The sequence below is a fragment of the Tamandua tetradactyla genome, chromosome 2 (assembly GCF_023851605.1).
Source record: "Tamandua tetradactyla isolate mTamTet1 chromosome 2, mTamTet1.pri, whole genome shotgun sequence".
Taxonomy (NCBI): domain Eukaryota; kingdom Metazoa; phylum Chordata; class Mammalia; order Pilosa; family Myrmecophagidae; genus Tamandua; species Tamandua tetradactyla.
Genome location: NC_135328.1, coordinates 135,818,194 through 135,831,963, shown reverse-complemented (window position 1 = coordinate 135,831,963; position 13,770 = coordinate 135,818,194). Strand labels below are relative to the sequence as shown.

General features: G+C 36.1%; 1 protein-coding gene across 1 annotated transcript in view; it reads left to right on the top strand.

Moving 5' to 3' along the window:
* The window catches only part of DNAH14 (dynein axonemal heavy chain 14), a gene marked incomplete at its 5' end in the record, with an annotated part of 509,245 nt that overhangs the window by 386,735 nt on the left and 108,740 nt on the right, over positions 1 to 13,770 (top strand). The window contains 2 exons of the mRNA XM_077129892.1: positions 5,688 to 5,828; positions 7,159 to 7,374. Of these exons, the coding sequence (XP_076986007.1) occupies positions 5,688 to 5,828; positions 7,159 to 7,374 (357 nt within the window). The remainder of the gene's footprint in view (positions 1 to 5,687; positions 5,829 to 7,158; positions 7,375 to 13,770) is intronic.

Here is a 13,770-nt window from a genome sequence, read left to right as displayed (position 1 = left end):
ATTCACTCCTCAAGTATAAAATCCATGTCTACTATTTGATGGGTGATCACAATTCCACCCCTCCTAAATTGTTGGGGAGTTGGGAGACACATCAAGTGGCTGGTATTGTCCAGTATGGTTTGCCCAGCTTTCCAGGTTTTCTGTGGTCCATTGTCTCTCCCTACGCATACCTGGAAAAAGCACACCATGTATGTATGCCATCTGTCAGCTTTGGCTTAAAGTACCCATCAATCAAGAATCCTGCCTACCTGGCAGTGTTTTCAAACTAGAAGGCTATCATCTTATAAGACTATCATCTTATTGGGATAGGGTAGCAGTCAGTCCAGGGCCTGATACCTGTGAAGGGGTAGGTGAATTTGCTCTAATCCAGAAGTCAAGGTCCTCTACAATGTGTCACAAAAAGTTCATCAGACTTCCATCTCTACCTCCACCCAGGTCCTACTTCCTAGGAACATCAGTGCTCTCTATAGAGAACAGATATGTGTACCAAGATATCTGGGCCTTTGTGCATTTACTCCTCAAGTGCAAAACTCATGCCTGTGTCCCCAAACTCCTGGATCCCAGGAAAACTAACTCTTAGGATGATGTATAGATAGGCTCATCTCTCTAAGAGATGACTTTACAGATGAACCTTGGACAGTTTGAATGCACTGTGAATACTTTAGCTAACACTAAGCCCTGGAGTCTTCCAAGCTCAAAGGAACAGCATTTTATATGATTGTCTGTAACAAGGGTTGTCACATACCAGTTGTTGTATTCTCTTTTATTCTCAGATCCCAAGTTTTAGCAGGACTAACTCTGAGATGCCATCTCCTAACCAGCCCTAAGAAATGGGTCTTCAGAAACAGAATATCTGAACTCCCCTATCTAGTCAAGCCATTCTGCACATCAAGCAAGGCACAGATGAGCTAATAGCCAATCTCCCTAATATTTGAGTTACAATAACTTAAAAAAATTGTACACCTGTACTTAGATTCTGGCATATGCTATCCTGACTCACTCAACAACATGAAAATCTCTCAGGTGAGATGAAACTCACCAAATATCTTAGGTCAGATACAGCCAGTTCCAGTGGACACAGAAATGCCACCCCAACCTCTCTTCCTGCTTTATCAGGAAGCTGGTTGGACCTATTGGATTAGTAAGGGCACACTCATTCTATTCTACAAATACTCCTGGGACACCATCAAAATTAACCTTATTATGGACCTACCCCAGAGATTTGCCCATGATATCCTCATCATGGTAATCCACAAATGCACCCAAATGGTGAACTTAAATCCCTTCATCAGCTCTACAACTATATGAACCACCACTATTCGTTAGTTTGCAAGTTATATAAACCCAACTCAATGTGCCTCACATAATTGAGAAGACCAACTATTTCAAGGATGCAGAGATGTCATCAGGGCTTTTTCTCCCATATTTCAGCTCTGCTGTCTCTGTTAGCTTCATTCTGTAGGTAAACTCATCAAAATGATAAGCAAGCTGATTACTAGTACCCCAAATTCACATTATCTCGGCACACAATCCCAGGAAAGGAAATCATCTCTTTCGCTAAGTACAGCATCTAACTGGTCTTGCTTAGATCACATGGCCGTTCTTGAATCAGTTAATGTAGCTAGTTAGATGGGGCACTATGATTGGCCAGTCTGAGTCACCTGTCAATACCTGCAGTAGGGGTTGGAACACAAAGAGTGATAGCCCTTATAAGACCATGGGGAGCAGGAAAGAAATATTTTATTTCTTCAAAAAATAAAAAAGGAAGGGGGGAGATAATAGGAAAGCAGACAAAAACATAGGAATTGATCTGTTCCCCAAAGAAATCCTGTTTCCAAAGCCTGCCTAGTCTCCTCATGCTCGACTCTTGTCTGCAGTACATATCCTAGTGTCTGCAAACAAGTGTTTAAGGCTCTCTATTTCTGAGTTCATCTGTTTTGTGCCTATCACCTGCCTTCTAACTTCCAGACTGAATTCAACTATTGAATGCTAGGAGAGTACTTCTGTAATACATATCCTATAAACATGAATATTCTATCTTTGTAGCCATCACAGAATTCGCCTTCGTTACTCTCCCACTCACGACATCCCATTTCACAACAATATGGTTTCAGTATCTGCTACTTCTCACACTTCTTAAACCTGTACTGATATATCTCACACCATCCATAAAAAGGTAAAAATTATCAAATCACTTCTTAAACAAGGTTTCAGGCTGAACATGAAATATTTGGGAGCCATCATCACATATGTTGATGGTGATATAATGTGAGTGGAAGAGATCACCCAGGTGACTGTGCAGAGCTGCACTGTTCAATATGGTAACCACTGGTTACATGTAGTTACTGAGTACTAGAAATGTGGCTACTCTAAATTGAGATGGGTTGTAGGTATAAGATACTCATTGGGTTTCATATTCTTGGTATGAAAAAATAATGTAAACTACCTCAATAAATTTTATTGATTAGATGTTGAAATGATAATATTGTTGTTATATTGGAGTAAAATATACTATTAAATAATTTCACGTGTTTTTCCATTTTTTAATGTGGCTACTACAGAATTTAAACCAACATATGTGATTTGCATTAAATATCTATCAGATGGCATTGCCATGGAGTAAAAAAGAAAAGAAGGTCAGCATCAGTTGAATATTTATTTTATTAAAGATAGGCCTTCTACAAGATTTTAGTGCTTACTTTTGGTGCTTGGTATTTTTTATTTTGGTATTTACTTGATTCTTCTGATATCCACAGAGTTTTTCTGTGTTTTTAGTATTTTCGTGCAAATTACCTGACGCATGGCTAAATAATAATGTTAATTGTTGTGTTATTATTAAAATGGTAGGGCAGAGAAAATTGAACTGTAAATTCTAGCCAGACCCTCACTCACTAATACTCCACATTCCCTTCCAGCTCTCAACCAAGGGCTTCTTGAGAAGTTTCTAATATTTTGAATTATTGAATGCAAAGAGATATATTTAAATTGTATACTTCTACCCATTTTTTTAAATTGAGTTTGGTAGTTAATTCTTTGATTTTAAGCCTTTCATGGAGCTTTTCTCCTCTCTCAGCTGACTTCCATTTTAGAAACAGGTATTTTTATCTACCTGTGCCCTAATATAAAAAGTATTTCTGAGCAACCTAAAGTACTTTGGGGAAAATAAGTAATACCAGAACTTATGAAATAACATGAGCATTCATAAAAAATGTTACCTTGGGTAATGTTTAAGATAATAGACATTTCGTGTGTTTAATTAAATCACTGGGCCTTACACTTTAAGGTTTAAAGAGCTCACAAGATCATAAGTGTCAAGAGCAGAGTTTCTCAAAGGGATCAAAACATGGGTTATGGACTGGCAAACTGAATAATCCTTATGGGTGAACCATAAATAAATACCAAATCTTTAGAGTAAGCATGCTAAAAGTGGCTGTGTATATTTTTTTTTGTAAAAATTGGATAAATATTTTTGCTAGGATAACATTTTCAAGATAGAATGAGAAATTAAAAATCCCAAACTGTATTCAATAAGCACAATTTTGTATATGTAATTAAGTTTATACCATTTTCAAGTCTCCACAGCTTTGTCATCCTGTTTACAAAGATTTTGAGAAGACATGAAAACCTTTCAAACATAAATAATGACATAAGTAAGACTAAAGACTTAAACACAAGAGATCAATATTAGGCAATGTATACTTACTTTTCTAACAACGGTTAGAAAAAAAATTGCCTCAGTGTAGATTTGACAAGGCTACAACTTCACAACAGCTAGAAGTTGATCAGGATTTTAAAAGATGCCTAGGATTTTCATCCCTTTCAGGGAAGGGTTCAGTCCAGGGATAAGGAAAAGATGTGAACCAAACCCCAGAGACTAGAAAATTTAATGTTTGGGAGATATGGAATAGAACAATCTGGATGAAGTATAATATTACTGGAAAGGAGTAATAAAGGAAATGAATTTTGGAAGGAAATTTGGGTCAGATTGTAGACACTTTTATTGACTGGGCCAAGATTTTGGACTATAATCTTAGGCAATGATTTCTACAAGAATTCAACAAATATGTTTGAGCAGGGTGTTATCAAGATAAATGATAATTTAAGAAAATTATTTTATCAGCAATTCATGAAAATTAGACAACATGTTTTCCATTGATGTGTTAGAAGTACTTTTACAGTTACTTTTTTCTTCAGGCCTGTGGTAAAATGAATTATGTGCCCCAATGAGAGACATGTTCTTTTTTTTTTTTTTTTTAGCTTTTTTATTGTATAATATAACATTTATACAAAGCAAAGAAAGAAAAAAGCAAGTTTTCAAAGCAGTCTTCAACAAATACTTACGGGACAAATCTCAGAGTTTTTCATAGGCTACCATACCATCATCTCAGATTTTTCCTTCTAGCTGCTCCAGAACATTAGAGGCTAGAAGGAATAAATATTTTTTTATTATCACAATCGACTTTTTTTCTTTTTTTGTGAAATATAAAATATACAAAAAAGGAATAAATTTCAAAGCACAGCACAACACTTAGTTATAGAACAGATTTCAGAGTTTGGTATGGGTTACAATTCCACAGTTTTAGGTCTTTACTTCTAGCTGCTCTAAAAGCTAAAAGAATATACTAAAAGTAGTATCAATATAATGATTCAGCAGTCATATGCATTTGTTAAACTCTACCTTCTCTGTATAACTCCACCATCACCTTTGATCTTTCTATCACACTCTTTAGGGTTATTTGGGCTATGCCCATTCTAACTTTTTCATGTTGGAGTGAGAGACATGTTCTTAATCTTAAACCTCATTCCTGGGTATGAATTTATTTGTATATATGACCTTTTTAAGATGTTATTGTTAGTAAAGGTGTGGCCAACTGAATGAGATTGGGTCTTAATCCATATAATCAGGAGCCTTATAAAGAGAGGAAACACTAAGCCAGAAGCTATAAAGAGGATCAAACAGGGAGAAGCTGGAAATAAGCAGAAACAAGGAAAGCAGACACAAAGAGACAGAGATCACCATATTTGATGGGAAGCAGAGATGTAAGCCAAGGAACCCCAAAGATTATAGCTAGCCAGCACCAAACCCCACAGACTTCTGGGAGTTTTGCCTTGATTTTTGCCTTCTGGACTCTGAAATTTCAAGTTAATAAATGCTTGTTGTTTAAGCCAACTATATAATATTTGTCATTGCAGCCTGGCAAAGTTAAGACAAGGCCTAACTTAAAAAATTCATTAGCAGGTGCATGGGTGGTTCAATGATAGAATGCTCACATTCCATGAGGGAGACCCAGGTTCGATTCCTGGACCATGAATCCCTACCCCCCCACCAAAAAAAAACAAAAACCCCTCATTAGCTCCTCTGATATGGTCAGTATATCAGGGGTGAAAAAAGTTCAACTATTTTCATACAGAAAGAATCTGGATATTATATATTTTCTGTATGGAAAATAAATCAGAAAATGATGAGTCTTCAAATGTTAGGATTGTAGAAGGAAGATGACCTTTTAATAACAAACTTCAGTATCAAGGAATCATTTAATTACATGTTTATCTGTAATATAATCTATCTTTCCAGGATGTAAAAAATTAATGGGTAGGTTACACACTATATTTATATAAATTACAAAGATAAATTTTTGATGCAAAATCAGAGATTTTGTCTCAATAACAAATTAATTGTCTTTCAGAGTGAAGAACATCTGTTATCTTTGCAGGCAAGCTACAAAGATATTGTTGCTGAAAAAGAACTATTAGCAAATCGAAAAAATCTGGCTACAAGGCGCCTACAATGTGCATCTGTTTTACTAACTGCCCTGGAAGATGAAAAGGCAGGACTTTCCTTGGTTTTCTGTCTGTTTCACTGATTTCTGCTGGGCTTTACAACACCTAAGTTGTTGTTTTTACTGCAGGCTATACCATATATCTCCTAAAACTATCTTACTATCTGATTTCTTTTTGAGATCAATAAATAGTCTTATTCAGATAGAATAATCTTGAATAAGTAATCTTAAATTAGAGATAGCAGACTACAAAGATTAGAAGTTATTTTCTTTTTCCTAAGATGTCAACGTGCTTTTGCCTGAAAGAAGCCAACGGAAATTTCTCAATGAATATATTCTGAGTTTTCCCTTTCTAACACAAAATCAACACAAGTTAAATGTATAAAACATAGGTGGGGCCAAATAGGAGAGGATATGATTAAGAAAGGAAAAGAAAATTTCATTTTGTCCTGTCAGTCTTTGGACCGCTTTTAATTTCTCATTTTTAGATTTCTCCTGTAATTAGTCTTCCTTCTTTATATTTAGCAAGCAGACTGGAGTTTTGGTATAGTCACACCTAACCTCAGCTATCTCAAAGAACATTACAAAATCTTCAAGATAATTTTAATTCTGTTTAATTGTTGAAATAAATACACATCGTGGAACACACTTTTTCCGGGTAAGGAGAAGGAGGTTGTGAAATCAAAACAATCAAAGGGAGATTGCAGCCCTCAAAAGTTGATTGATGTCCCGGAGAGACAAGTATATGTTGAAAGGCAGTGGAAAAATCAACATTATCCCAGATTCTAAGCTTCCAGTAGAGGGGGTTCTTGCTCAATATGCTTTTTTCATTGACCAGTCATGCATGTACAAGGTTGAAGATGGAGGCAATATAACATGGTGGCTAAGAACAAGGGCTTAAAAAAGGGCTTTAGCATCAGGGAATATGAGTTCATATCCCAATTACACCCCTCAGAAGCTTTGTGATCTTGAGCAAGTTGCTTAACTTCTCTAAACTTCAATTTCATCTTAAAATGAACCTAAAATTAAGACAATAATATGTACTTAACAGGCTATTGAAAGTGTCAATGAGATTTTTCAAAGTAACGTGGCTGGCTAATAAGTAAGGATTCAATAAATATTATTAATTATATTATTATTATTGAATACTTCTAATAATATATTAAATGAATTGATCTTTAAAAATAATTATCCTGCTTCATTCCATGCGTTGACAAATCCAGAATAAGAATAATGTTCCTGACCAAAAAGTTTCACTTAAAAATATTATCCATTATTAATTGTAACAACAATAGACCCAACTTGGAAACCATTGAATATTTAAATGTCTCATATTTTATATTAAATATCAATAACTCATTTTTATTTTAACATTTAGACTCGATGGCAAGAAACAATCAACCAAATAGACAACAAGTTGGTAGGAATTTTAGGTGATATACTTGTTTCAGCAGCATGCATTGTCTACAGTGGAGTGTTAACAGCAGAATTTCGCCAGTTGATCGTGCGTAAATGGAAGAATATTTGCATTGAAAACAACATTCCTTTATCTTCCAACTTTTCTTTAATTGAGGTCATGTCACGAAAACATGAGGTAATAACATATATCTTTTATCTAGTGGTGATTGTTGATTTAGGTTGTGTACAATATTTTTGGTTTAGATAATTTTCCCAAATTATTTTGAGAAATGAAAATCTTGACATTTATTTGTGACCTTAAATGTTTTATAACTATAGCTCTAATGCCTCAATTGCTTTATCTGTTCTATTTCTGAATCTCTGGGCAGAAGTCACAAAATATTATTTTTCCCATTGTAATACTGCTACTACTCTTATCTCTTTCATTAATAAAATTGTCTAACTTACAGAGCTGCAGAAAGTATTTTTAGACTTAGCAAAAGTTACAGGTCTCACATGTTTCAATTTTATCAGTAAATATTTATGATTTATCTAGTATGTAAGTCCTATTATGATGTTAAGAGAATAAAAAGAAGTATACATGCTTTTTTACTTCTTAAAGAGTAATTTTAGACATGATTCCCAGATGACAACTCTACTTAATTGACCAACCAACCTGAAAAGTTCCAGAAACAAGGGCTGACTTCTTATTTTCATCACTCTAATAACTGTTTTAAACTGAAATATGTCCTAATTACAGCAAATGTAAATGGATTATATGATCCAGTTTAAAGTCTAAGTTTGTAAAACTTTATAAAAATATAAATCAAAGCACAAAACTATAACCAATTTTTCTTTATAAAGGACACATCTAAATCATAAAGCCAAAGTTAGAGTAAGAGTAAATTATGGGGGGAAATGTAGCATGGACTAGAAAAAAAAGGACAAAATAAGCCTTAAGGCAAAAGAGTATTTCTAGATTTAAATAAGCTTACTTTACAATAAGAGTTAGTTTAATTCTCCAAGCATATGTAACAATTCTAAATTTGTTTTTATCTAGTATCATAACCTCAAATAAAATTTAAAATATTAACAGTGCTACAAGGTGTATGCCAACAAATTAGACAACCTAGACAAAATGGACAAATTCCTAGAAATGCACAAATTACTTAACTCACTCAAGAAGAAATAGAATATCTGAACACCAATAGCAAATGAAGAGATTAAGTCAGTATTTTAAAAAAACCCAACATGGGTGGGCCATGATGGCTCAGTGGCAGAGTTCTTGCCTGCCATGCCAGAGACCTGGGTTCAACTCCCACTACCTGCCCATGTAAAAAAAAAAAAAAATCCCAACAAAGAACAGTCCAGGACCAGATGGCTTCACTGGTGAACTTTACCAAACATTAAAAAAAGAATTAGCACCAATCCTTCTCAAACTTCCCCCCCAAAAAAAAATTGAAGAGGAGTGAACACTTCCTAACTCATTGTATGAGAGCAATATCACCTAATTCCAAAGCCAGTTAAAGATATCACAAGACAAGAAAATTACAGACCAATATCCTTTATGAATATAAAGGCAAAAATCCTCAACAAAATGCTAGCAAACTGAATCTAATAGCACATTGAAAGTATCATACACCATGACTGTTTTAGTTTCTTAAAGCTGCTGGGAAACAATACTATAAATGAGTTGACTTTTTCCATGGGAATTTATTAAGTTTCAAGTTACAATTCTAAGACCAGAGAAATATCCAAATTAAGGCATAAACAAGAGGATACCTTCACTGGAGAAAGACTGATGGCATCCAGGCTTCCTCTGTCACATGGGAAGGCATCTGCTGGTCCTTTTCTCCTGAGTTCTGTTGCTTTTAGGTTCCATGTGTCCTTGCTTGCTTCTCTGGGGACACTTCTCTGAGCTCTCTGTGTCCTGCTGGGTCTTTTTGTTTGTGTCTCCAGGGCATTTCTCTCTCTCTGCATCCTTCAGAGTTTCATCTCTCTGCTCTCTGTGTTTTTATATGTTTTTATCCTCTCCATAGAGGGCTCCAGTAAAAGAATTAAGACCCATCTTGAATTGGGTGGCTCACATCTCCATAGAAACAACCTAATCAAAAGGTTTGACCCACAATAGGTATACCCACGGGATGGATTCAAAGAACATAGGCTTTTCTGGGGTACATAACAGAGTCAAACAGCACAATGACCAAATGGGATTTACACTAGGAATGCAAGAATAGTTCAACAAAAGAAAATGTAATACACGACATTAATAGAATGAAGGACAAAAACTACATGATCATCTCAATTGATGCAGAAAAGGCATTTGATAAAATCAAGCACCCTTCCTTGATAAAAACTCAGAAAAATGAGAATAGAAGGGAACTTCCTCATAATGATAAAGGACATATATGAAAAATCTAAAGCTAACATCATACTCAATGGTGAAAGCTTTCCCCCTAAAATCAGACAAGATTTAAGACAAGGAAGCTTACCTTCATCCTGTGGTAATTAGATTCAGTTGTCAACTTGGCCAGGTGATGGTACCTAGTTCTGTGCTGTGGACATGAGCCAATGGTATGTGAACCTCATCTGTTGCTCGTTACATCTGCAGTCAGCTACAAGACATGCCCGCTGTAATGAATGATGTTTGATTTAATTGTCTGGTGCTTAAATGAGAGAGCGCAACATAGCACAGCCCAAGCAGCTCAGCATACCTCATCTCAGCACTTGCAGCTCAGACCAGGCCTTTGGCGATGCAGAAAGAATTCACCCCGGGTAAAGTTGTTGAAACCCAGAGGCCTGGAGAGAAGGCCAGCAGAGATCACCCTCTGCCTTCCCACGTAAGAAAGAACCTCAGTTGAAAGTTAGCTGCCTTTCCTCTGAAAAACTAACAAAATAAAACCCCTTTTGTTAAAAGCCAATCTGTCTCTGGTGTATTGCATTCTGGCAGCTAGCAAACTAGAATGGCTGGTTATCAAATTTATTTGTAGGGGAAAGAGACCCCAAATAGCTAGAGATATTCTAAAAAAAAAAAAAAAGAAGAGTGAATTGGAAGGACTATCGCTTCTTGACTTTAAAGCTTGCTCTAAAGCCGCAGTGGTTAAAGCAGCATGGTACTGGCATAGAGATAGTAGAAGTATCGACCAATGGAATCGAATTGAGAGTGTGGAGATGGGGCTACCAAATCTATGGATGATTGATCTTTGACAAAGTCCCCAAGTTCTCTGAACTGGGACAGAATAGTCTTTTCAATAAAGTGGCATGGGAGAATTGGATATAAATAGCCAAAAGAATGAAAGAGATCTTTACCTTACACACTACACAAAAATTAATTTTAAATGGATTAAGGACCTAAATATTAGAGATATTACCATAAAACTTCTAGAAGAAAATGCAGGGATACATCTTCAAGATGTAGTTATAGGAGGTGGCTTCTTAAATTTTACACCTAAAGCACAAGCAGCAAAAGAAAACAATAGATAAATGAGAACTCCTTAAGATCAAGAGCTTCTGTGCTTCAAAGTACTTTGTCAAAAAAGTGAAGAGGCAGCCAACTCAGCGGGAGAAAATGTTTGGAAAGCACATATCAAATTAAGGTTTGATATCCTATGTACATAAAAAAATTGTACAACTCAACAACAAAAGAACAAACAACCCAATTACAAAATGGGCAAAAAATAGACACTTTTCTGAAGAGCAAATACAGAGGGCTGAAAAACACATGAAGAGAGGCTCATTTTCATTAGCTAAAAGGGAAGTACAAATCAAGAAGACAATGAGCTATAAAAATGGCTGCTATTAAACAAAAAACTACAAATATTGGAGAGGATGTGGAAAAATTGGATCACTTTCTCACTGCTGGTGGGAATGTATCATGGTGCAGCCACTGTGGAAGGACAATTTTGTGATTCCTCAGAAAACTAAATATTGAGTTGCCCTATGACCTGGCAAGATCAATATTCTGTATATACCCAGAAGAGCTGAGGGCAGTGACATGAACAGACATTTGCACTCCAGTGTTCATAATGACACTATTCATAATTTCCAAAAGATGGAAACAATCCAAGTGCCCTTCAACAGATGAGTAGATGTACAAAATGTGGTACATACATAAAATGGGCAGTTATGCAGCAATAAGAGGAAATGAAATCCCATAGCATACGACAATGTGGGTGAACCCTGAGAACATAATACTGAGTGAAATTGTCAGACACAAATGCTATTATGACTCTGGTAAAGGTAATTGCAGAGGTTACATTTTAAAATATAGCAAACCTAGAGGTATACAGAGCCTAGAGACAGAGGTAAGGCTACCAAAAGAGGTTGAATCTAAATGCAAGGGAACAGATAGAAGTAACAATAACTAATTAGTGGGCTTACAAGTCACATTGCCATATTGAAGATGAATATGATTGAAAGGGGATGTATAGTGCCATGTATCCCACTGATTAAATCTACAATTATAAGTAACTTGCATGAACAATTCCAATGGTTCAGTAGACAAAAGAGTTAATAGTAGAGGTATATGGGGGGGGGGGGATGAGAAATGCAGTACCACAACACTACCAGGGGCAACTAATTGGGGGGAGAGGGGCAAGTGCTAAGGTAGTTTTGATTTGATAGTTCATGATGCTGTGTTTGCCAGTTCTTTGCTATTATGGACCAATGCAAATTGTCTAAAATTGAGAGTGCTGCTGCTTGAAAAACCAAACAAAGATACTATAAGACATGGTTTATTGAATTTGGACATTATCTTTCATGCCCAGTAGATGCAGGGAGCTGAAGGATACAATGACTAAGAAGCACAATGGGAAACAGTGCTACATTTGTATGATGGAATATGGTGTGGCTACAAAAAAAGACACAATGAACTGAATAAACTTTAGGGACAATGTGTTTTGCACAGTAAGGCAGAAACAAAATGACAAATATACTAAGGTCTCCCTCAGAGAATGATTATAAAAAAATGGTAGCCTAGATTGTAAGCCCTTATAGTAGCCACATTTAGTCTGAAGTTATAAACATATTTATAGATTCTGAGACACTGAGCTATATGTGTATGTGCATGTATTTCCCTTGAACTTTGAGTAAATCTGTAATAACTAAGACTCAGAAATGGAGTGATACAGCCCTGAAAGTTAGGATAGCTATATACAATAAGTGTTAAAGTAACTGAAAAAAAAATCTAGCCTTGATTAGAGTTTAAAATGAAGCCAATCTGGCTGGGTCTAATGTAAATTAGAATGCAGAGTAAAGCATGATAGTGTATGCACTCTAATCCTTCACCTACTGTATGAGATGAAATGCAGAGAGGTTTATTATGCCTAGAACCTATTTTATCTGTAACATGCAATCTAAATCAATCTGTCTGGATAACTCACTTAAATAACTCAAACTCCTGGAGTCCAGAATGGCAACAAGATCTTGTACTTCTATATATTTTAATGTAATACCTATATACATCCCAGACTATGGTATGCTAATAATTAAACAATATTACTAGAGCCCCTTAAGGAAGTCCAAAGGGAAAACAATATATATTTGTAATAGTTAAAAATATATTTTATATATATATATATATAGTTTAACTATTAAACTTTCCCCTCTGGGAAAGCCTAGGTACCCTCTCAACCATTGAAGACTCCCGAGAAAATAGACCAGGCCCTTGATTTTGAGGCTTGCCTTTATGAAACATTTTTGTAGTGGAGAAACTAAGAATACCTATAACAAGGCTTAAGAGTTGCTTCCAAGAAACCTCTTTTGTTGCTCAGATGCGGCTTCCCTCTCCCTCTCCCTCTCCCTCTCCCTCTCCCTCTCCCTCTCCCTCTCCCTCTCCCTCTCCCTCTCCCTCTCCTTCTACCTCTGCCTCTCCCTCTCCCTCTCCCTCTCCCTCTCCCTCTCCTCAACTCTGCAGGGAAAATGACTTCCCTCTCCTCTATATGGGACATGACATCCAGAAGTGAAAGGTTCCATGATGATGTGGAATGTGACTCCTTAGGATGAGTCTGGCCCTTGCACTGTGGGATTGGCAATGCCTTCTGGACCAATAGAGGAGAAAGATGTGTAATAAAATAAGGCATCAAGGACTAAGAGAGATCAAATGGTCAAGAGGCCATTCTGGAGGCTGCTGTTATGCAAGCTTCAGTTAGATAGTGCTAATTGCCATAGTTTGCTGGACCTCAATCAACATCACTCCTGTTTTAAGAACACCTATAGCTTGAATTGAGACTATATAAAAGTTTCATGCACTAGGTTTGCCTTCCTGGAACTTATAATTCCCAGAGGATTCCTAGATCAAATAAATCCTGAAACTCAGAAGGACCAGCTTCTCCAAGATTATCTATTAATTTCATCCCCCTATCTTTTAGTGTGGACAACATGAAAAATTCAGAATAGGCATTGCCTAAAGATCCCTATAGAATGGGAAAATGATTAAAGTAGAAGGATGAGGTATAACAGAGGTAATGGGATTTAGAAATGAGTATGGCTGCTGAATCATTAATATTCCTTCTTGCCTCCAGTGTTTTGGAGCAGCTAGAAGGAAAAATCTGAGATGGTGTAGTGGTAGCCCATGACAAACTCTGGGATCTGT